Raw genomic sequence first — 26540 nt, forward strand, 5'->3', positions numbered from 1 at the left:
TAACCAATCAAATTATTTTATCCTGCCAAAAACAAGAATAAGCGAGCGCTGATTAAAATTCTTTGCAGGAAAATTTTACCAAATCTTTCTTTGAAAACTTTGAGGATGATTAGTTTGAAAATAATTAAATAATAATTACATACATTCCATTCCACTTAACTAATTGACCTTTTTTGTCAGCGCTAACGAGACCGCTTGTGTTCAGGCGTTTAGGTGTTTGATATTTTACGTTCGTTAGTTCGAATTCATGGTGGATTTTTGAAAGGCTCACAATTTTAAACGATAGTTACAGTAATATTAACTTTTAATATCTTATAAATTTCCAAAACATTTCGATTGACATTCGTAGATTTCGACAAAATAGTACAGTCAACATGAAAAATGGTACATTTCGTGTAACTTTTTTGAATGCCGTTCGGACTTGTTTCTCATAATGACATATAGGGGACCACCTAAGGTTAGACTAGTAGAAATACCAGGAAAATCAAACAGCTATTACTATACGCGTTGGATATTGAAACTGATAAAGGCTATAATGTTTTTAATAATTAGAATATTTATTTTTATCAATTAAATAAAATAACTCTATTAGGTACGCTAATTGATCGCTTCTTTGAGGCTTGTAAACATTTTCATATTTTATTTCCGTCCCTTATTGACATAACCTGATTGTATTATTTTTTATAAAAATAAAATGAAATAATGTTGTAGGAGGAGAAGGTACACGGCAATTTGGACGGAATCTGCTCGCGTAAAATTTTCCTTGAAGATAATTAATCGAAATATTGAAAATTCGTGGACATTCCTTTGAGATATTTTTTTTTATGTTTAATTTTATAGAGGTAAAATTTATTTGTATATATGTAGGGGCTAATCTCCGGAACATTATTCGAAGTTTAAAAATGTTTTCACTGGTAGAAGGGATAATTATTCTTGAGTGCTATGTGGTATAAATTATACTCAATAATCACTTTCTGTGTTAGTGAATTGTAAAATACACATGCGAAGTCAGGGCCGATCGCTATACATTACTATTTTATTTTTCGTAAGTAATAATTATACTTTATCAGTACAAAGTAATGATAATTTTTAATGAAACCATTTCGTGCTTATTTGATTCAAAGAAAAATTATCAAAAACAAATTTATTATTATAATATTAATGGTTCACAAACATCGATACATTTTTTAATGTATTAATAAATCTAAGTTACACAAATTTACCAACCCCATAACACTTAGAACGTAGTAGTTCAAACACCTTGCCTTATTGTCTTTACTGATGAAGAGGTCCTCCTGTGATTAATTCTTTGCCCAAAGGATTGCGATTCAACGGGAAAATGCTTCTAGCAGTCTTGCTACCATTCCACGTAGTTATGGGTTTTTCAATAACAATTTTTAATTTTCATTTCTATATCATAAATAATTCGTTTGTAAATAAACACTACATTTCTCAGTTACTTCATATATAATACATATATCATTAAATAATTTAAGAACTCAGAGTTTTCAAAACCATTACTCTTTAATTCAAGGTTTGCGATCCGCACAAAGAATGCTAAAACCTTGGCAGTGATGAATAAGAACTTAAGCTATTGTTTGCCCCTTTATACTAAACAATGGCTGAAATAAAGCTTCAATTAAAAACTATAAGAAAAAAATTAGAAGTTTTTTTGTATTAGAGTATTAATTCCATTCTATTTCGCTCATCTCCGGTGAAAACAAGGCAACGCAAGATTATCTGTTATCAATGACATAATAACGATTTTATCGTAAATATATGTAGAATTTATATACTAGAAGTAATGAAATTTAAGCACGCTAAATTGTTTTATTATTGGTACCAAAAATACGTGCAAAATTTTACTTTGATTGGATGGAACTGGATGAAAATCATATTAAAAGAATTGACTCGCACAATACGTACTAGAGATAGAGTTTAATAATAACTTCTAAAATACTAATTTTAATTACACTTATTTAAATTTAATAAATATTACGTCAATAAAAATATTTTAATAGTTTAATGGAACTTTAATAGATATTTGAAAATTTTATTTTATTTAAAATAACTAATGTATTATAGGTGACGAATGGTAGCAAATATTGTTATACTGTAATTTTCTTGATGAGAAAGTAGATATTAACTATTAAAGCATAATTTATTTTGTCTTACATACAAAAAACGGGCAAGTGTCAGTCGGACTCGCGCAAAGAGAGTTCCGTACCGCCACACAGTGAAACTTTTACCAGTTTTCGTTTTTTTTTATTATACTTGTGATACAATGTATTACTTATTTCAAAATTTCATGATTCTAAGTCGACTCGAAATACCCAACAAGTTTTGATTCTCTTTGCATACGTATGGGAAATACAATACAAACGGCCAAATCTTTTGGTTGCGTAGACGTTGCGTTTCTTTCTGAGAAAAAGGGTCTTCACGTAAATCAAACAGATATACAAACAGACGGAAGTGATCTGATAAGGATTCCTTTTTTCCTTTTAAGTTCGCTAAAAAAACGGAACCCTGAAAAAATACGCGATTAATAAATAATTATTATTTATCAATTTAATTGTTTAATATGTTAAATATTAAATGTATGTTTATGTATTTTAATGTTGATGTTATTTTTAACAAAATATATATAATAATTACCAGATGTAAGTGTCAATTACACACATAAGGCTGCTTTTGTATTTAATCAAATTTTTTACTGTATTATTAGTTTTATTTTTTTATTCTAAGAAATAATGCATAACCTTTAATACTGTAGTAATTATATTTTAATTGTCAGGTTAACCTTTCTTTTTATAATATAAAGTCAATAATATAAATGATTGACGTTCAGGATTTGTGAAAATTTCCTTATAATTGATTACACCTTTATTCAATCAATGCATTCATAAAGTTACTGTATACGTCACAGCAATCACATAAATAGAAACGGTTTTATATCTCATATTACTTTTTGAACGTCTATGTAAATCATCAACTTCAATCCAACTATTCGATTCGGTCGAAGTGTGATTTATTCTCAAATTAAACTAACCATAATTCCCGCATACGAAACCGCAACGGGAAATTGTAGTTTATTATTATCTATTGCTTTTAAAAATTTAATAAATATTCGTTCAGAATCTGAACAGAAAACAGAATCTGTTTTAAGACACAAAACTGGACTTCACCAAGATATTCCTTTCTATGATAAAATTCCGCAGATATTTTTAACTTTACCGATTCATGAATTTGTAAAAAATACATTAATAAATGAAGCATATTATTCAACACAAAATTATATAGATGATATTAAACCGCAGAGCTGATACTTGATGACTTTTAGGCAGGATGAATTATATATATGATTGTATTTAACTAACATAACTTTGTATTTTACTTGTTGTAAAAGAGTAACTACTGGGTGTCTTGCCGATTCTTCTTGGTATTATTTACATTCCGAACCGACAATAAATTCACATAACATAGTTTTGTAAAATGACGATTCAAATGTGCTTGTAAAAGCCTATTTGAATAAAGTACATATTGATTTTTAATTTTGACGACATTATTATAGTTTCTTTCAACTACGCGTTAAATCGATATAGTGGCGTATTTGTAAATTAATAAATACGCAATGAATATAGAAAATATTAACAACTTACAATACTTGAATGATGAGTATACATTACCTTATAATGAACTAGCCATACACGCTCAAAGTCATGAATATATTATCATAATTTTACAATTCCAACACTACATTGCAACCAATCTGGAATAGTTACGTTAGATTGGAATAGTAGCAAATTGCTTTCATCCAACACATGTGTAATAAAGCCTCAAAATTGATATGAAAATATCTATCGATAATTAATTATTTTAAAACATCATAAGAACCGTGATGTTTATTTATAGCTTTGTAACAATTCATAGATTTATGTAGAGAGATGCTGTAAGAACTTACTAATGCATTTGTAACACGAGTGAGGCGTGAAATTTGAAATCGACTTGCGGTGATATTACTTTTTGCCTATATTTATAGGATTTGAATATTATAATAATAACAGTTGATTTAGCATATCACTTCACTCACATTGTGCTACTCGTAGTACTATTCGTAACGTAGTTTTTTTTTCTTATAGAAAAACTCTACACAATATGTCATTATTTGATAGTATGCTTTAAATAATATGCTGCTCTATTTGTATAATTTTAATTATTGCTACTTCTTTTTTAAAATAAATGTCATAAGTATAAATATTCTCATTCTCATATATCGATAGGAAGGCAATTCGAGACAATTGGAGAGAGATCAGGTAGAGTTCATCATTAACTTCTGTAAACTTTATTTAAGATTTACAAAAGAAGCATAGTCATAATTTATTATTAATAATGATTTCAGTTTTTGTTAACATTTCAAAAATAAAAGATTCTTTATAAAAATACTACGTAATATTATCCGATGCTCCAAAATTTTCACATTAAAAGCAAAAATACCTAATACTTGGTCTTGAATACTGAAGCTAATATCCAATATTGGGTAGCGAATGCTATTGATGTAGAGTCTAGAAACCATTTCATATTGAAGCAGCGATTGCCAGCGGCTAGATTCATCTTATATAATTTGAAGTGAGAGAGTATTTTCAAATGTCGTGTAGAATTGAAAAAATATTTTGTATTAATTAATATTTACGATTGTATGAGAGATAGTCTTCTTTATTTAATGAATAAATTTGAATTAAATATTCTTATGTAAAGACACGAAAACATAAAAGAAAAAAAAATTGATAGCGTATATATAAATCATATTTAATTCTAATATTTGTATATAAAATATGTATGTGTTTTTATTATAACATTTTTCATCATCTAGTTTGCACTAGGAGTCAAAAAAAAATCCAGTCTTTACAAAGAATGCAAGCAGGTCGACATTTCAACTTGCTAATTTTAACCTCTCTTAATTCCTGGCGTATACTCTTGTTCTAGTTTTTAAGTAACAAGGTGCTTTAGTATTTTTGTGAACAACTTCATTCTTAAAAATAAGCGTTACTCTACTTAAACTGTAGTTCTGACATTTGAGTTTCAGTGACTAGATCTTTTTTTAAGAACGTTTTAATTCTAAAATGATTTAAATTTGGCTTTGATTCGTTCTCAGAGGTGCTAGATAAAGTGCATTTAACAATTCGACGAGTAATTATGAATTATGCTTTCGTCCAATTTAGTCGTCTATCGGTTGAAAGACAATGTCAAATACATTTTCGTTTCGAAATTTCCTTGGTGGTATGGCTTTATATAAGACCGCCTGGATTGGACCCAGATATTCTACCGCCAATCATCAATACTTTATATCGTTGGGTTCGGTTGGCAGGTTGGTGGTTGGAACATTGGCGTTGTAAAGAATGGTTAAAATTACGTATATTGCCAATATGGGCGAGTGCGAAGACTTAAGGTGAAGTGACCCTTAAACATATGTGATTTCCAAACAATTTCGAAATCTACTCAAACAAATTATTGTTTGAGTAGATTTCGAAAAGAAGACATGGAATTTTGTCTGAGCACGCCGACGAGTTATCTCCCCTCAACAGACAATAGCGCTAACGTATAAAATATAACAGAGCTACACGATAAAGATATTTAAACATTTTTATGAATTTAATCTGCGGGAAAACGCTTACAGAAAACACTATTTCCAAGTTGCCATTGTACACGGAATTTCATGTCTCTTTAATTAATAGCATTAAGTTCGTGAAATGTAACATCTAACCAACGTATTCTGAAACACATCGTTGCGTCTACAGTATGGGTGTATAAAGCAAAAAGTAATTTTAGTACTCTATATGTATGTAAATCTGTTCCCGTGTAGCTCCTAAGCTATAAATCTTATTTTTATCACTAGCTTAGTTTTAGTTTTGGGTATTTAATATGTTATATAAAACCATAATACATCACATCAAATATGGTAGGTAAAACAAAATGGAAAATATATTAGACAATATCAAATTAATGGTTTTTCACACATTCGGAAAATGCACAATTTATGCAATAAATAGCACATAAAGTTTACAGTAAAACTTACCATAATAACAAGATAACGTGCATCGTATACGATTTAACAAAATCGTTTAAATTTTATCGTGAAATTAAAGCAAATTAGACCCTTATTTTTCTTTATATTCCAAATGTTATATCTGGCAATTACAACTGATTAAATTTTTTTTAAATTAAATAATATTTTCTGTATATACTTACCATAAAATATCAATTATTATATTATCATGGATGGCTCAATGAGCTGGAATTATTGTATATAAAATATATCATATTATAAATACAATCCGTGCAAATGCTTATTACGTATTCAAGGCACACTAAAAAATTTTTCGTCGTCTTTTGATATTACAACTTCTCAATAATCAAATAATTTATACCATGGAAACTTTAGGATTCCGTACCCTGGAATATGAATAACTTGACATAAGTCTAAAAGTTTATTTAGATTGAAACATTTTAAAAAACAAATTCTTTATTATATTTTAACCAAACAGACCACAAATGTCACTTAGGAGAAAGTATTGAACCATTCTACTACGCTTTACCGATTCGGGTTGGCGAATACGTACGTGGCTGAATTTCACTGACATAATATGGAGGTTTACTAACGACGTTTTTCTTTACCACTCCAATTAATGCATGATGACTCAGTTATTCTTTCTAATTTTCAAATCTACTTTTTCTATCAACTGGTTCATTTCCGTTCTACAGCTCTTTTGTTTCAATGAGGACAATATGAATTATAAACACAAATTAAGCACATGAAAATAATGTCATCTGGGTGTAAACCTTTAGTTAGAACCTACCAATCCATCCACTAATTTTTCTCGTTGAGAGATATTGTTATAATTTCTATATTGTATGTGAATATTAGAATACCGTATAAATAAATGGACAAATACGTTTAATATTAGAACGAAGTTCTTTTACGCGGCTTACAGACTGTCCTCCAGGCGTCCTTTCCCTCCCTTTCCTTTTTGTCTGTCCGTGTAATGTATGTAGCGAAAGCAACTTCGTTCCAAATGGGTGTCCCAAGACACTTCACTTTTTTTATCTGTATCAAAGATTGTTATTTTTATTGGTTTATACTATATTTTTAACACCGGTAGTAAGCTTCATTATTCCTGAATGATATAGGTCATAAATTATATTTATCTGATATTATTTTCATTATTAATAAATTGCGTGCGAAGCTGGGTCGCATTACTAGTTGTATATATATATATCTTTAAATCAAAGATTAATCATCTGCTCAGACCAGAAAGGTTACCATTATAAAGTATTAGTTTTTTTGTTTTAAATACTGAATATAGATTTGTTTCAGTGATGGTGTTGGGCGATGGTAGTGCGCGGCGAGCGCTGCGTACAGCGCTGGCATGCTTGTTCGTCAGTGCTCTCGCCCCGGAACGCCTCGAGCCCTGTGAGGGCAGTCCCCTGTGCTCCTGTCGCGCAGCACATATGTCCTGTACTGCTGTACCATTACATAGGTTTCCAGGTAAAATAATATGATATTCAATAGTGGATATATCTTTAATATATTTTATTATTGGGACCTTCCCAATACGAAAATAAGATTATATAATATACATAAATATAATTATATTAAGGCACACACAAGTAATATAACAAACTAGATTCCATGGTTAATATGTATTCATGATGTAAGGAGTGTGTTCCGGACAACTCCTGTATAGTCTGTGGACGGCCTATGCCAATTCGATCTGTGAAATGTTGTGACGGGCAGCCAATCAACGACGCCGAAAATGACGCGCAAAATGTTTACGTTTGGTTAAGATTGTTCCCTCCCATCAAAAATATTGAAAAATATTAAAAAGACATTATAGGCTATCACAATTTCAATAACGCTCCTTTTCTTTTATTTGAAATATACAATAACGCAAACAATGATTTAAAAAAAATCACCTATTAAACCCTGCTACAGAGGGGCTGATACTTCTTACAAGTCAGAGTATTTGGACAAAGGTAAACTTTTACCAGAAGATATATTGTATTTAGATATCATACAATATCATTTTTATTTTATTGTCAGTGCTACTTTGGAAGTAAGTACAGAAAACTAAATAAAATAATGGCGTTGAAATTAAATATTAACAAGATATAAAATACAATCGTGTCTCGGGTTGACTTCTTATTTTCAGTTTGCAAATTTATGTTCTCTGTATCCTATATATCTATCTATCTATGTATCTATCTATCTAGATATGCATAAAACCTGTAATAAAATAAATATTTTTTTTTAAAATACATGTTCATTATTCTTGTATATGAGTAGATAATGAAAATACTTCTGTTAAGATTTTATCCTTAATATAACTTGAAATTGTCTCTTTGTAAGAAATAAAAAAGGCCTTTGATTAAAAAATAAAATGAATATATTCTACTTTTTAGCCGATTCCAAATGTTTTATCGATTCAGCGTTATTTGTCTGCTTGTTTGTTCCCTAATAGCTTTACCAATTACTGAAAAAAATTGGTTATTATTTGTTGATTCGATCAGTTATATCTCATCTCCTACCTCGATTCCATTTAAACTTGAATAAAAAAAATTTAGGTATATTTATTTTCATTATATCGCTATTTTTAGCTTAACAGATCTAAATCTGTTTTATATTTAAAAAATAGTAGAAATATTTGAGGATAACAAACTTTTTGCGACTATATCTTAAAATCTATATTTTTAAACAATTTTCGATATTAAAGGCGGTAAAAGATATATTTCTATAATATCATAGAAATCCTATTTAGATACTTTTGTGCCATAATATAGGTCATAAAAATGATTCATGTCTTCTTTGTGAAAGTTTTGTACAATAAAATCCTTGTGGAACTATTAACAAGACAATAATCGTTAAGTTTCACTGTTATTGTACAAATAAAGATAAAGTCTAAAGATTATTTCAAGGCAGTCTCAATTGCACGGATACTGAGTCATCTATTATCATAACATTGAATATACGAATGTTTACATATTAAACTTTTTGAATGTGTTCTATATTATAATAAATTTATTACACCACATGACTCCTCAATTTGTCAAGGTAATAGACATACAGTCAAATAAAGAATCGAAAACGAAAAAGGCGAAGAAATATTCCTTTAAGCTGTCAAGTTACATTCAACAAATATTGAATTCGTTTCATATTTTATCAGATAGAAATTTATTTTTCAGAATGGCCACGAATAGAACTGCAACACCTGGACATAAGTATGTCCAATCTTGAAGTAATATCAGAAAGTGCATTGGACGGACTACGCCTGCAGACCTTAGTTTTAGTCGCTAACAGGTTTCACTACATCGAATCGCATGCACTTAGGTAACACTTTGTTACGTTTTTAATCAAGTGTTTAGTATAAGATAATAAGATTACAGGTAATTTTAATTTTATTTTTTTTCAGCACGATGTCTAATTCTCTGGCTTCGTTAGATCTTGGTTACAACGAATTTACAGATATCCCTGAGCAAGGCTTGAAAGATTTGAAAGTACTTAATTGGTTGAATTTGCAAAAGTAAGTTTTTTTTTTGAGTAAAATATCTAATATAATTTCACGTTATATTTCCTTACTAACATTTGTTCACTATTTTAGCAACTTTATAGCAGAGGTCAGTCCAGAGGTTAAGTGGCATCACTTGGAAAATACACTTACGAGTTTATCTCTGAGCAGTAACCAAATAACTCAATTGATGTCCCAAGCTCTTACATCTTTGAATCATCTATTACAGCTAGATTTGGAAGGAAATTATCTTCGTACAATCAGCCCTGACTCCTTACCAACCTCCCTCACCGTATTGAAGCTGTCAAACAATTTCCTGCATGAAATATCCTGTGATTTATTGTATAATCTTCCTAGGTTACAAATGTTACATATGCGCCACAATTCAATTACAATTGATATTAATTCTAATAGCCTTAATAATAAAACTAAGAAATTAGAAAAATTAGACTTAAGTAACAACAACATAAATGACACATCCGAGATACTTATATTTCGTGAAATACAAATAAGGCAAATAATTTTAGATCTCAATGAACTAACAGTAGTTCCAAAATTACTATTTACTAATAATCGTATAGAAAGATTGTCCATATCATACAACAAGCTCACTTTTATTCATCGAGATGTATTTGTATCACTTAAAAATTCACTTGAACATTTAGAAGTGGAGCACAACAAATTATCTCATTTGCCGGATAATTTAGCGCAGGTCGTGCGACTTAGACATTTATCGTTAGCCTACAATCAATTAGAGGAATCTCCTTTACTTCCGAGCCGTATCCAAACTCTGTCACTAGCTGGAAACTTTTTAACTTCCATACCTTCTGCACTTCAGACGCTTGAAACCGGCTCCATTAGATATCTCGACTTAAGCTATAACAGAATATCTAATTTATTGCCGAATGAATTCCGAGAATGGTCTTTTTCTCTTGGGACTCTAAACCTAAAAGGAAACAGGATAGCGCAAATTTATAAAAACGTTTTTCCGGCAAGTATGCCAGTGAAAGAGATTAACTTGAGCTTTAACGACCTATACTACATACACCCGCAATCTTTTTCTAACTTAACTGGCTCTTTGCACGTTCTAGAAGCTTCCGCGACTATATTCAGTGGGTACTTTCCTTTTGAAATTGATGATGGACTCGAAAATCTTAGTTGGTTATCGTTTGATAATAATGATTTTCATATATTAAAATTGTCAGATATTTCATTATTTCCAAATTTGAAATATTTAAATTTAGATTACAATCGAATAGTTGAAATTAATGTTGATGAAGAAAATTTTAATGTTTCATTATCATTAAATAACATACGGATATCGTACAACTTTTTGAACATTATTCCGACGAAAACATTTTCACGTATACCCGAGTTAAGAAACTTAGATTTATCTTATAACCGTATCAATAACTTGACTAAGAACAGTTTTACGAACTTGCCTAACTTGAGATATTTATCTCTTGCGGGTAACTTAATCGATTACATAGAAGTGGAAACATTTGTTAATTTACCAAAATTAGAGGTTTTGGAACTCCAAGGAAACAACTTAACATATCTATCTCTTTACTCTTTATATAATGTTTCTAATCAGTATACGACACTTACACTCAATATCAGTAAAAATAATGTCAAGCATATCGAAGGGGATACTGAAGTCTCCATTAGTATATTTGATGGTTCCTATAACGATTTTCATGATGTGCCAAATATGTTTTTTCTAGCCATTGATTCTACGATCAGGCAGATTATCCTGTCACATAATAAAATAACTCATATATCAAGCGAAGCTTTTGGACAATCTGTATACTTAGAAATATTAGACCTACATAAAAATAGTATAAGTATTATAAAAAGGAAATCCTTCACGGATCTTATATCTTTGCAAATATTAGACATTTCTTTTAATTCAATATATCAGCTCTCAGTGGAACAGTTTTATAATTTACACAAATTAAGATATTTAAAAATGGACCATAATAATATAAGACTACTTCCAAGAGATGTATTTAAAAATACAGTTATAGAACATTTGGATTTAAGTTTTAACGAAATATCTTTATTCCCCGTCACGGCACTCTCTCAAATTGGATTCACATTACGCTACTTAGACCTATCGAATAACAGATTAGAATATCTAGACAGTAATATATTTCGGAATACACAGTTCTTATCAAACCTTAACTTGGCACACAACTTGTTGACGGTCTTATCTGATAATACGTTTTCTTGTCTTGGAGCCTTACGACGATTGGACCTTAGTTTTAACTCCATCAAAGCAAACTTTAAGGAGCTGTTTCACAACCTTCCTAACCTCAGGCATTTGAATCTTGCAAATTTAAGTTTGAAATCAGTGCCTTATCTACCTTTGACTAATTTAACGAGTCTCAATTTAACTTCGAATTACATAACCAGTTTTAAGGAGATTGATGTTAGGCGATTATTGAATCTTCGCCACTTAGACTTAAGCCAGAATCGACTTACCTCTATAGTGCCAAAAATGTGGGTTCATCTCAAGAATTTAAACGTACTAGATATTTCATACAATCCTATAGTAAGAATAACGCCAAATAGTTTTAAATCTTTAAATAATTTGTCATATTTAAATTTAAATGGGCTTAAATATTTAGATATAGTTGACCAAGATTCTTTCCGTCCCTTAATATCCTTGCGATCCTTACACGTTCAAACTTGGTCTACCATAAATCATTCAAGTTTTCGACTCTCTAATATCACTTCCTGTCTTCCATCCTTGTATAAGTTGGTAATACACTGTTCAGACGAAATTATGGATAAACAACTGCACGGAATAGATGCAAAGAGAATACGATATTTAGAAATCAGAGGATTAAATTTGCAGAGAATATCTAACGATGCATTTGAGTCGTTCGCAAATAGCCAAGAGATATTTATTAGAATAAGCGAGACGTCAATAACCAAACTACCGGCAGCATTTATGAAGCATCTCTCGCAAGTCCCTCAATTAGGTATCGACGTTAGCTACAATCAAATATCGAGAATAGATCCGGCTATATTCTATCCCAATTTCACGAGCTGGAGTCACGTAGCAACTAAATTACTTTCAGGTAAACTTTAAATTCTATTTAACTTTTTCCTAGTATATAATGAAATACTTATTTTAATTATTAATATTGTATATTCTCATTTTTATTTATAAAAATACGCTTTAAAGGATGTACCATTATAGGTGTTTGTTTTATTTTTTAATTTTGATTCGAATTAAATTAAGAATAAATATATATTTGTACAGTATGTAATTAAATAACTCTTTTAATAAACTAGTACGTCGCTTTGTCTCGTTAGAAGCAGGAAGTCGTTCGGCATAAAAAAATAATGTCTCAGTCAGAGCTTAAGCTCACGCGGGCATTATACTTTATACATACTTTATGAGCATGTAACAACCTTCTACTTTAGTCTCATCTTTGTAATGAGTTTTAATTCTTAATAGCCTACCAAATTTTCCGCTTGCTAAATTGCGTTTGAATAATATATATTGTAATGTTGTCATTATTTAGGCGGATTAATTCTAACCGGAAATCCGTTGCGATGTGAATGCGAGCTAGCCTGGCTAGGCGCCTGGATGAGGCGATGGTTGCAAGAGAACGAGGCTGGAGCTGAACTAAGGAGGGCTGTTCGTAGTGCCACTTGTAAGGATCAGCACGGAAGGCGCATACCGCTCCTGCAACTTCGGGCAGACGAAGCTGAGTGCCACGCTAGTGCTCTTTCCAGTGACGCGCAACCAAACTATACAAATATCGTTTATACGGTTACGTTGACATTGTGGACATTAGTTCTTAGATGATAATACTACTCTATAAGTCAATAGTCGTTAAATATAAAGTGTAAATTTTGTCAATATTAAAAAAAATAGACGAATGTAAGTCTTTGCATGAAGGAATTCTGGAATATTCTTGAGACAGGTGCAATTTATTTATTTAGGGCATATTTACGTATATCTATGAGAAAAGTAGATACTTGAATGGACTAAGTAGGGTATAATACAGTTTTTATACGTCGCAATATTAAATGTATCAAATTAGAAAAATCCTTTATAATAAGAGACTTATTTATAGTTCTAATACTTTAAAATGTATACATTAAAATGTAATTGCAAATGTTCTACAAAATTTAGTTAATTATTTAGCAAAAATAAATGTAATAATTTCTATTCAACGAAAAGTTACGTTAACTCTAATGCTAACTAAATAAAAATGTAATATAAATTATTTAAATAACAATGTAAATATGTATAAAATAAATATTTTCATAATAAAATTCGTTTCACTAAACACGCATTGTTTTTAAATACAGAAAAGATTGAATATGTAATTCATTATTACGCCACTGGCACAGAAAAGTAGGTTACAGGCAATGCTTTTGTTAGGTACCCCAAAAAGCTATACTGAGGTAATTTCGATTTGATAAAACCCCACTAGGAATGAATGAATGAATGAATGTATTACTAATAATAAATCAAAATGTCGCGAATTAAATTTCCGACCTGAATGTTTTGATGTTATCCTCCCTCAGGCTTAATTAACAAGCTTTGACTAATGCATTTTATTTAACGCCGAAGCATTATATTAACCATTTTAATGAATATGAATATTTAATGTACCTTTATTAAAGTTGATGTGTATGTACTTTTATTTATTGTGCTAAATATTACCGATGAGCTATTTAAATACCAATATGAACTAAAATAAATAACAAAAATAATACATTTAATATAATAAATTAAAATAAATAAATAAATCATTTTTAATTAATGCACTCATGGTTTTCTGTTTGACCTAAAGGTTGAAAGGTTTGTCCCAGTTTGTGGTGGTCAAAAAAGTATTAAAAAAAAAAATAGATTAATCTTATGATTGGAAATTTAAATCTTACATAACGTTTATTTTATTTAAGTAAATAAATTCTAAACATCTTTCTTTGTTTCATTAACAAAATAGCAAGAAAACTCATCTATACTAATATTATAAATGCGAAAGTAATTCTGTCTATCTGTCTGTTGCTCTTTTGGTAAGAAGAAGGCTTAAAAACATTGGCGACGTTTTATGCCTTATACGATAAGTGGCAGTAATTTTCAAATTTAAGAATAATGATATTCTCACTTATACCACGGTAGAAATTTTCAATAACTATCCAACTGTGTAGGTGATATTTGTAGTTTTAGAGTATGTTATATTTCCTCACTTTCATCGTCCGATCGCACGGCAATCTTACACGACCCGAGATAATTCTCTGAGAAACTCTTGACCAGAAACCTAATACTTTTTACTAGCGTGACTTGGAATTTGCAGCCGAATAAATTATATATTGTCAGGATATGTAAAACTATAATAAGGTATTCAAGCTAACGTTAAATTCTGTGTGGTTTTCAGAAATAAAACCCAGGGCCAAATGGGCTCTAAGTATTTATTTGGACTCAGTAGTCAGATTTCCAAAATTATTTCGTTGTATTCATGTAAAGTTGTTACGTAAGAAATGAGAAATTCAATATTGTTGTAGTCAAATATTTAAGGTATCTAAACATTGTTCTTGAACTTTAACCTCTGCGAATATTGTTCTTGAACAAAATAATGTTTATTTATAATATCATGTTATATTTATTAATGAAAATAATATGAAAATATTCAAGTAAAGAGACAAACATCTCTAAAAGACGCTACTCTGAGTAATGAACAGAATATACGTAAAAAGTAAATAAAAATGTCTAGATTTACTTAGCGGTAGTGTTTTGTGCAAGCCCGTCTTACCGGGACCATCCACTCATCAGATATTCTGTCGCAAAACAGCAATCGTTAGTATTAGTGTTCCGGTTTGAAAGGGTGAGTGAACCAGTGTAACTAGACAAAGGACATCTTAGTTTCCAAGATGGGTGGCGAATTGGCGATGTAAAAAAAATATATTGGACAACATCACATACATTACTCTGATCCCAATGTAAGTAGCTAAAGCACTTGTGTTATGGAAAATCTGAAGTAACGACGGTACCACATACACCCAGACCCAAGACAACATAGAAAACTAATGAACTTTTTCTACGTCGACTCGGCCGGGAATCGAACCCGGGACCTCGGAGTGGCGTACCCATGAAAACCGGTGTACACACTACTCGACCACGGAGGTCGTCAAAAATGTAAAGGGAGATGAATATTTTCTACAGCGTTAATGACTATAGGCGGTGATGACCATTAACCATCAGGTGGCCCATTTACCGATTCACTTACTTATATCAGAAAATAATAATAATAATAATATATGTTAATTAAATCACAAAAGCTATTTAAAGACTTTATCTTCCTCAACTCTTTTAACAATGAAGAACTGTTTACGCCGTCCCGTATCTTATTTGCGACGTTTATAATTTGACATTGGTCGGAAAAAACAGCAATCAGAAAAACTTGGAACACCATAAAGTACTTGCACGATCAATTTAAGTTCAACGTTCGTGTTAAGTCAGTTTCTTCGATAGTTTGTTTTTAGCATGTGTGGCATTAGTCTACCTTCCATTAATCTCCTAAACCGAATGTCACACGAAGTTATGTTACTATAACGTCAATAGTATTGTCGTAGCAATGGTGATAAGTTCCTAGTGGCCTATATTTCCTACCAGATTACTACCAGATTGACTACTGTCTCCAAGTCGCAGTCAGTACAAATTTTTGCACAGAGTAAAATTTCGTGAGTTTTTGGAATTTAAATGTATCAATGTAACCTTATTAATTTTTAATTTCATGCACTACTGGGTAGTTAAGCGACTACGACTGTGAACTGTGATAACTTAGTACCAATACGTAATAACAGTAAAACATTTACATTTTATTACTGTCTTTATTGTATTTCAGTCATATAAGAGAAACACGCACACTCAGCTTATAAAACAAAAAGCAGATGGAGCGCTCGAGACATTATAGTGAAGCAACAAAAGCGAATACAAAATCAAAAGCAAATGCAATTTACCCAGTAATGCATTACCGTTTCCAGATTTTTTAATGCGTTAAAAGAGCTGTCCCTTTATTTTATACTACTATTATAAAAAAACGCATCGTTTCCAACTACCGGCATTTGCTTATAATTTTCTATTTCCTTTTATTGCTCCGCTATAATCTTATGCGCGCCATCTGCCTCGTGTTTTATAATCTAAGCACACACAGTTTTTGTCTTTAATGATCTGCAAAGGAGCATGTCTGTCACTAAAGAAGATTTTTTTATAACATAAATGTGCTTATAATATTATCTTTTTATCTAATCAGAGTGTTAAACGGGTCAAAATCTTTATCTTATTTATGGCAGTCAAAGAGGCCACTTGATGCTAAGTAGTCATCACTACCCATAGACATTGGCGCCGTATGATATTTTAAACATTTCCAACATAACCAATCCGCCACCAACCTTGGGAACTGAGATGTTATGTACCTACCTTGTACCTAAGGTTACGCTGTCTTCAAAACTATGAAAATAATTAAAATACACAAGAGCAAGGGTTGCTAATATATAATATATATATATATACATATAATAATATGCATGAAAATGTATTAAATTTTACTATAGAATAATAAATGAAAATAATATAATAAGTGCAACGGAACGTAAGTATTTATTTATATTAAATACATAACAAAATGTACATAAAACGAAATTAAAAATACCGCCCGTATAAACGTGACAAGAATGTTAGGACGATTTCTCCATTGAATAGCAATTCCGATAAAATCCAACGCCCAAAGAGGACGAAAAATTGAACCACTTCCTATCTTGTCATGAAAACAATCCCTTGTCACTATTGAAAGCAATAATATGACGGATTGTTGAATCATTTATATTTTTATTTGAACTAAATAATATTCAAAATGATTACACATAATATCGTGCGACCCATTCTTTTATTTTTCTTTAAGTCCAATAGTAATCATTCTTTAGAATTAATTGTATATATGTATTATAAAATACATTTATGTTACATTTTAATAATTGTCAGAATACAATGCCTCTTTTAGTTTGTTAAATTTGATAAATAATTTAAATCAAATTTGACTCGCGCTTAAATTTCTACGCACTCTAACTTATCTATAACATGCAGCACTATCTATTGGCAGATTACAAATAAATGTATAGTACAAAATATAATACGATAAAAAAAAAATCAACTTTCATCGTGATCGTTCGAATATCATTCAAACATCGATCGCAATCTATCAATTTCAAACTGTTTTCTTATATAGGTTGGCAGACGGGCAAGTAGGCCAACTGAGTAAGGGGTAAGTCCTGTAAGAAATATTAACCATTCCCTACATCACCAATGCACCACCAACTTGGGAGCTAAGATGTTATATTCCTTGAAACTGTAAATACATTGGCTCACATGGTACCAAGTACTGTTTCACCAACATCCATTTTATGTAAAAAATAAGATTTGTCTTTTCAAAATAAAACATACATATTATTAAATTCCTAAAAGTGATAAACTGAAATTATTTCAGTAGGTTACACTTTAATGTAATAAATGAAAAATAAAGCTAAAAAGCATGTTTAAGTCAAATAGTGTCGAAATGATTTAGGAGAATGAATCGCCAAATGTTAAGCTTAACCTCCCTCGTTGTGAGAAACATTTTAGGGAAATTATTTTGTATTTTCATATGGCTTGATATCATGCAATTAATTAATGATTCATAAAAAAATCTAGCACGTGGTGACCATAATTATATTAAGAATAAATTATTTGTCAAACTTTAAAATCGTAATAAAATACGTTAAAGTAAAGTAAAGGACTAGACTGTAACCGTCCCATTGCTGGGCTTATTATTCCACTCCCTTTGAGGAGAAGGTTTGGTGCGAATTCCACAACGTCACTTTAAAGCGGGTTTTGTCACAATGTTTTCCTTCACCAACGAGCACCAAATAAATTATAAGCACAAATGAAGCACATATAAATTAAGTACGCTTTGAATCCGCAATCGTTGGTTAAGATGCACGCGTTCTATTTAAACAAAATGCTATATCTAAATATATTTTGAACTGAGAAAAATTAATGGAATACAATTATTTAAAAATAAAAGGACTGAAATTGGGATCAGTGGCGAGCTTTAGGAGAAGCAGTGACCTCTGACCTCCAGCTGTGAGTAACCAAGGGAAGATGATAATGATGCTATGCTATGATAATAATACTATCTGACTAAGGAATGCCTGAAATTAATGCCGAATATCCGTCATAGCTACCATTATTCAAAAAATCTTTTATTTGATTGTTTGATCTTTGCAGATAAATGAAAAAGTCTTTATTTTGTAAATTATGTATTAATAAATAAAAACTTTAAATGGACTGCATTTTTCATATGGTAATTTATAGTATAGAGACGGACTGAGGCATGTTGAATGTTTAAACGTTGAATAGTTTTTCAGATATAGTTAATTATAATTTAGTCAATTAAAAAAACAGATACATGACAACAATATCAATCCATGAACATCGTACAATTAGTATATATTTATATACAAAAAACATTTGTATATAACAAATCAGACATCAAAGGATTACATTGTGAATATTAATTCAAGTATGTTCTTCAAATGAGAATGTGTTCTATCAAAAATAAATGTTAAAAAATTCAGTAGTTGCTCTTTTTCACCAGTACATGTATTGATCATATATAATTAATGTATTCCAATTAAATAAGACGCCAGTAATAGTTATTTGTTAGTAGGTTGTTAAGCTATGGTTGTAAGACGAAATCAAATTCCTATTATTTGTCTCGTGGATTAGAACAGTATGAGCCGATGTTTATCCGGACGTAATTAAGAAGGTAACAATTGGGAGCTCCATATTTAATTCTATAATGGTTAATAAAAGTCAATTTAAAATCGTCATACAAGTCTAATATGACAATCCAAATAAGGCAATTGTGTGTTTGGGTCAAAACCTGCATTTGTATATTAAACTAGTTCCATCCAAACGATAAAACTTTGCACTAACTGTTGATGCTACTGGCAACACAATGTTGTATGATACATATTTTAATATTTAAATAAATGTGGTTTTTATTTAGTCACTTTATTTAAATTTTTCGCAAGAAAATGACTATGGTTTCGAAAAAAAAATTGTCTATTAAATTAGGGAGCGTCCTTTGCGTAAAGGTAGTTGCGATTCACCGGCGCTGTTCAGTTAAGATAAAACGGTAACTGGTCCTTACTTGCAAAGTATGGTGTTTGACTATACAAAATGTAAATTAAATTTATTTATTTTACACACAAGTTTCGTTTATATTTTTAATTTAAACCAACCCTGAATTCCAAACTAGCTTTCACTGTGTTTTGGATGTCAGTTAGTTAGTACCTTTTAGTTAGTTCCTTCCCAGATGTTAGGTACATAATTGTTTTTTATTGTAATAAAAAAAAAATAACAATAAAAACACGAAAAATACTTTTTTACCATTGAAAGTAATGAAAATTAACTAAATATCCCTTTTAATACATATCCTTTTATAGTAAACCTAGATTGTATTATATCACCTCCGATTATATTATAGTTTATATTATATTATAGTATGTATGTTCGGTCAATGGCGAAGGAACAGCGTTCGTTCGCTATTCCTATTGCTAATCTTTGAAGGTAAGCTACCTTCAAAGATTAATAGCTCAGAAGGTAGCTGACATTCTCGGAAAATTTGTATTTAAGAGTATTCAATCAAGATGAAGATATAATGCTTGTGGCTTATAATAGTATCAAAGAAGCAGCCTTCAGATGATGCCTGAAGACAAACTTTAGTTATTTGTTTAGGTCTTTTAAGCTTTGGTTACGGTGATACTTATGATCGTATTCGCTGGTGCTCACGGCAGTGGTGTAATCAGCTGTTATAATTGATATTAGTTCACTTTGTATCTAATTATTGTAGAAAGTGTTTATCGTATTCGCAAAAAAATATGACGCCATTATAGTGACGTTATGTATTTATAGTGTGTATAAGTTCCCAAATGATGTCTTTGTTCCATTAAATTGAAAAACTTGGGCCTTGAAGTAGTAGTGCAAATTATACTGCTCTGATGATACTCCACTGGTGATAGGAGCCCTCCTATTTGTTTTATATTTTGTCCAGAGGATCGAAAACGGAAAAACGCTTGCGCGTTCATGATTTGCGCAATAACTATTTTTAAATTAATATTTATAAACTAAATATAATGTGATATATTATACAACTAATATATTTAAACTATGAAATATTAAAGTGATTATGGGGTAAAAATGCTATTCCGTCACGTAGAAAATAAAGTAATTCCCTGACGTCGCGATCGCTTTTAAGTGAATCACGAACAGAATGAGATCACATTTGAAGACAAGACAAGAATTATAAAATAGCTTACCATACTAGTCGTTACTGTAACTTCGCAAGAGAATATACTATAAAGTCATTTTCAATTCAATTCTTAATGGCTTTAAGTTTGTTAAGGGAACAAAAATTGGCTAAATAGCCAATGTGACGTAGGATGGAGAAGGTTATTTATTTTATATAGAAACATTATTATCTTCGCTGTGGACGCGGTTTCGTCCAAGGGATACGGGATTGGGGAGGAACCAGGTTGTTTGGGATTCTTGGCCACTAAAACTCTAGGATTGGATTGTCCGTGTCTTGGATTGGAAAAAGCGGATTTGTTTTTATATATGCATTCGATTCCCTTACCAAACTCTCTTCGGCGTAATCCGCACTCCTCGCTAGGATATATTGGCAGCACGATGCCATCCCAATCGTGATCCTCTTCAGGGCCGCCTGATTTCTATAGACACACGTATGACGTCATTTAGATTACATTTTATATTTCGTCTACCCAATTATTATTATCTGGCTTGATGGTGTGATTGTAACAAACATCAAATCATATTGCATATTAATTATCAAAATCTCTAATAGAGTGTTTTTGTACAACGCATACGTCATTCACATTTTATTTATTATGAGTCAAATTTTGTATGTTACAGCTAAAGTACTATTTTTGAAATTATCCTAGTCTTATTCAAAAAAAACTGAATCTCATTTAACTTTAAATCAATTTCATTTAATGTGTGGCACAATCTACTAAGCTATTATAATTCATTCAGCATTATTATGTATGTACATTGTACTTATATAAAAAAAAATCTCGAAGTATGTCAAACAAGGATTTAATAATACACATAATCATTGAACTAAAGATGATAAACTGTTCTAAAATTAACAACAACTCGTTATATAATAATTAGCAGCCGTGGAGCTTTGAAAATGTTCAAATGCTTCGGCTACTACTATAAATATCAAAACATTTTCGCCGCACGCATTTCGTAGATTATCTACAAAGATATAAACACTACATTTATCGCTAGAAACACGAAGAGAATGTTCAGACGTTACCTCAACGCTAATTACTTATGTAGTAATGGAATTTCTCATTAAAAGCAAAGTTCAGTCACAATTAGCGTCCATTTTAGAATTCTTGAGAGGCAGTAAGAGACGAATGAATTCTCAGAATCTTAATAATTTCGTTAAATAGTTTGTTCATTGAAATAGACCATTCAATAGCAGAAAAGACTTAACGTTAACAAGCTATTACTATTATATAGTACAAATGTTAAAAATAATAACGAATGGTTGAAAATATTTCTACACAATAAATTTCACACAGTTATAAAATAATATTTATTCATTTACCGTACAATTTATGTAATATGCATGTGTGTATATTTCACAAACTATGATAGATTTTTCTAATAATCAGTTTCGAAGCTTGCTGATACTGAGGTCCTGGATTTTATCTCCGCGTCTTGCCAGTAAAAGGTTATTAACGTAGCTTAAAATGGTCCAATGCTGTTGGTCATATGCTTAAACTGTTTTTGGTCACATCAGATTTGGCTTCTTATTGGATTACTAGAATAAGGGATTAGAGCGTTACCCGTGTTTACGCACACACTTGTGCACTATATTTATATTTATGACTAGGCTCCTTTGAGAATAAACGTGGAGATCGACCAAATCGACCTGGAGGATATCATAACGACAGCGGAAAGTAAGAAAGGCTTAAGTGCCATTATGATACATTCGAAAATGAGGTTTAAAATACGTTAGTTATAATTCACATTATATTTCATCATAGCAAGGACATATGTTCGTCCTATTCGTGTTTTGATTCGAAACATGTCAGTTCTTTTATAACAAATAAACAACAAAATATTTTCGGGGTAAGAAGTTAGATGACAGTTTGTTTTTGTTTCATACTTGTAGATTTATCGCATCGTATTAAAATTTAAAAAAAAAGTTTTTCTTGGAAAGGATTTTGCCAAACGAATACTCAAACAAGCAATATTATTTGTTCTTTGAATTTCGTAGTCTTGCATCTATAAATTATGAATCACAATTTATAAAACTAAAACTGTCAAAAGTTTTTTGAATATGGAATAAGTTTGAAGTAAAACGCTCTTAATTGAGAATTCATTTTGAATTGCGTTGTGAATAGGAATTTTGTAAATTTGATTTTTTTAGAATGTTAAATCTTTATGGTCACAAAATAAGTAATAATATTAATTATGATGCCATTTCTTGTCTATAAAATCACAGAAAAAACAGCATATATTAGGTAAATTCAATTTAAATTTAAATAATGATTGAACAACTGTCAAGTGAATCGCTGAATACATATTTTTATTAATAAAGCGGTCACCATCACCCATATAGTCAAAGTCAAAAATCTTCATTCAATGTAGAAGTGATTACACTTGCTTATTGATAGTCAAAAATATAGCCACCTATAGGATGGCGCTGTAAGAAATATTAACCATTTCTTACGTCGTCATTGCGCCACCAACTTGGAAACTAAGATTTTATGTCCCTTATGCCTGTAATTACACTGCCACACTCACCCCATAAATCATAACACAATAATACTGAGAGCTAGGCAGTTGAATATCTGATGGGCAGGTAGGTACCAAGTAAAACTGGGTCTGCAATAGCTAATTTACAATAAACTCAATTTTATCTACGAAGTAAACATACAATTGCAAGGAATTAAATAGTGTAGATAAATTACGTCACTATTGTTGATTTAGGATAAAGAATGAGACCATTGGTGGATAAGACATTACATAATATGTCGATTTTCCACCAGCGTTTTTCCCCAAACAAACTCTTTACTCTAAAATCTGTATTTGCTAATGTGAAATAGACAAATATTTCTAAATGCTTTAATTTTTAATATTGATAGACCAAAATAATCTAAATGAACAAATGTTAGTAAAAAAATTAAATTTTAACGACTGGACTCAATAGATGGCGCTGTGGTCGACCTGTTATATTTGGCTACTTCTCGTGGCTTACCGAAGACTCAGTAAACTACAAACCGATTTTGGTATATCGACTAACTCCATTTTGCGTACAGCATTTTATTACCTACAAGCTCATAGCTGAATATTTTAATATAATTTATTGATATAAGGTCGTCCATTTTAGGGTCAATAAATATTTTATTTTATTGAGAATGTTTATATTTATTATTACATTTTATGAATTTATTTTTAATATTAAAATTATAAACTAAGCTATCGGTACTCTTGGGGTACAATTGCATCACTCAGCTGACTCTGGCTCCAGCGTAACCTTTCCGACATCCAGGCGTTTACAACTCTCTTAAATGAATTAACACGAGATAATTAACCAATTTTATGTCTACAAATTATTTTTATAATAAATACTAAGTTTATTTGTTAACCAATTTGGGTAATAAACATATATGAATGCGTATAAACACTATAGATCTATACACTCAGAAAGGCGCGCCCCCCCATGTTAAATATCGGCGTACATTAATTTGAGTGAGAGACGTTCGTGCTTATAAGATGTCATAATGTGCGTGAGTCATCTATGTGTAAAGATAGAAAAAAATACAAATTAGATAATAATTTTTAAGTTTATTTTATTAAAAAAAAATAGTTTAAGGTGGAGAGGCGTGTCTTCGTGAGTATATAAATCTGAACCTATATAAATTCATAAATAAACCTGCCTCAATGGAATGAGTAATTTATTTAAATTACGATTATAAGTCAAAAATAAATTGTAGTACGACTTCTAGTAAACAATTCAACTACTTACTAAATACAGTTATGATAAAAACACGTAGTACGAATTTTAAATGTATACGTATTTGCAGAGGAAGCAAGTTTTTATGGGTCAACGCGCACGCCTTCATTGCGACAACTGGAACTTTCGAAAGAGAATATTTTGATTTACTTTTAAACGTCTTTTATTCAAATATACTTGGAATACGTAGGTTACTTCACATTTTTAATTTATTATATGATATTTTAAGTAAATGGATGTCTTTTTTTAAAGAGTAGTAGCATTGTCCCAAATTAATTAAGGAATTACTAATAGTTCTATTTATCCCTCGCTTGAAACTTATCACTTGCGTTAGGAGTGGGGACGACAATAGCCCAAGGGGTTGGAATCGATCCTGCGACTTTTTACATCATTAGGCGGCTCGTAAACCAGTGCGCTATTGACTCTTTAAGTCTTATTGTTAATATAAAATATCACTCTGTACGTTTAGTCATGCTGATCGGTTACAGCAACTATTAGAAGAGACAAGCCAATTGAACAGGAAATATTTTAGTGCACGACTATCCGTATTTATTATCCATTTAGTTATACTTTTTTTCCATTAGCACAGCAAATCCACTACGATCAAAAAGAGCTTTGGTGAAGACCAAAAGCTTTATATATTTTTCGAGTTTAAAGTCGCAGTAATATTATTATTATATAACATTTTACAAAATTATTCTCCTTTAAAATTCGGTCTAATTAATCTGAACACTATTCAAATGAACAACTTATTTTGACGTTCAATCATGATAGCGATTAAAAATAGTAAAATGTAACATATGTACGTACGACTCTTTATCACAATGTCTGAAAAAAGAATTCTTTAGAACACGTTAAAAACACACTCGGATTTTAATTGAAAGTCGCGGTTTTAAATTCAGGCAAGCACCACTCAGTTTTTATGTGGTTGTGTTTATAATTAATTTCATGCGTCTGCATATTTATCTACAAACTCGCTGTGTAGCAGCGTTGTAGAATTCGTTGCAACAGTTTTTTCTTAATAGAGAGAAGGACAACGCAATGATGGAGTATTATCTTATAAGATGACGATTCAAAATTTCTTATCAAACCTCGAATAAAGTATATTATGATTGTAAATGAAACTACATAATTTTTTATTAGAGGATAATGAAAAAAATACAATAAAATAAACGAATTACGTTTATGACGCAGGTCGTTGAATGAGGGACAATAATGTCATTTCATCTTTAATTTACCACAGAAACCACCAAACCGACACAAAGAACGACTGATAACCGTAATATAACTCGCCCTGTTGTAAAAGTATAATTATTTTATGACCGAAAATACGTTGTTATGGGATAATTGTAGGTAGCTCTATTCACAAAGCTATGCTCGTTATACGTGAAAATTTGCTGCGATAATAATATCTAAATGCAGACAATAAGGGTTTGTATCGTTTGTACGATGTTAGCATAATTGGCATACCTTTGTGGCAATGTGTGGTACAAGCCTTTGCGCTTGCGTGTATAGAGGTAGAGGTCCCGTGGGATTGGAGGTGGACTGGTATGCAGCAATTACATTCCACATACGTTACCTGAATCGACAACAAAGGCACTGCTCAACTTTGAGTGACACTCAGTGTCAAATCTATTGGAATTGGCTAAAATGATAGTATCTCATTTATTTTCATGATTCGTTTATTTTATTTTTATTTGCAAATAGAAATTAAGTTTTATGAATTTTGTTACTGGATAATTTGTATAAGTTTTAATTGAAATTAAAAATTGTTTTAAAAAGTTGTTAGTGTCTGGTTTTAATCTATTTAAGTTGATAAGCTTTAATGAAATATAAACGACGGGCGCTATGATTGTTT

At 30.6% G+C, this 26540-nt stretch overlaps 1 protein-coding gene across 1 annotated transcript in view; it reads left to right on the forward strand.

The window, feature by feature from the left end:
* The window catches only part of LOC113395063 (chaoptin-like), a 28174-nt gene extending 14505 nt beyond the window's left edge, over window positions 1-13669 (forward strand). The window contains exons 2-6 of the mRNA XM_026632607.2: window positions 7373-7543; window positions 9238-9382; window positions 9465-9575; window positions 9654-12646; window positions 13097-13669. Of these exons, the coding sequence (XP_026488392.1) occupies window positions 7375-7543; window positions 9238-9382; window positions 9465-9575; window positions 9654-12646; window positions 13097-13383 (3705 nt within the window). The 5' untranslated portion in view covers window positions 7373-7374 and the 3' untranslated portion in view covers window positions 13384-13669. The remainder of the gene's footprint in view (window positions 1-7372; window positions 7544-9237; window positions 9383-9464; window positions 9576-9653; window positions 12647-13096) is intronic.
* The last annotated feature ends 12871 nt before the right edge of the window (window positions 13670-26540 follow it).

This window comes from Vanessa tameamea, chromosome 9, assembly GCF_037043105.1.
Source record: "Vanessa tameamea isolate UH-Manoa-2023 chromosome 9, ilVanTame1 primary haplotype, whole genome shotgun sequence".
Taxonomy (NCBI): Eukaryota; Metazoa; Arthropoda; class Insecta; order Lepidoptera; family Nymphalidae; genus Vanessa; species Vanessa tameamea.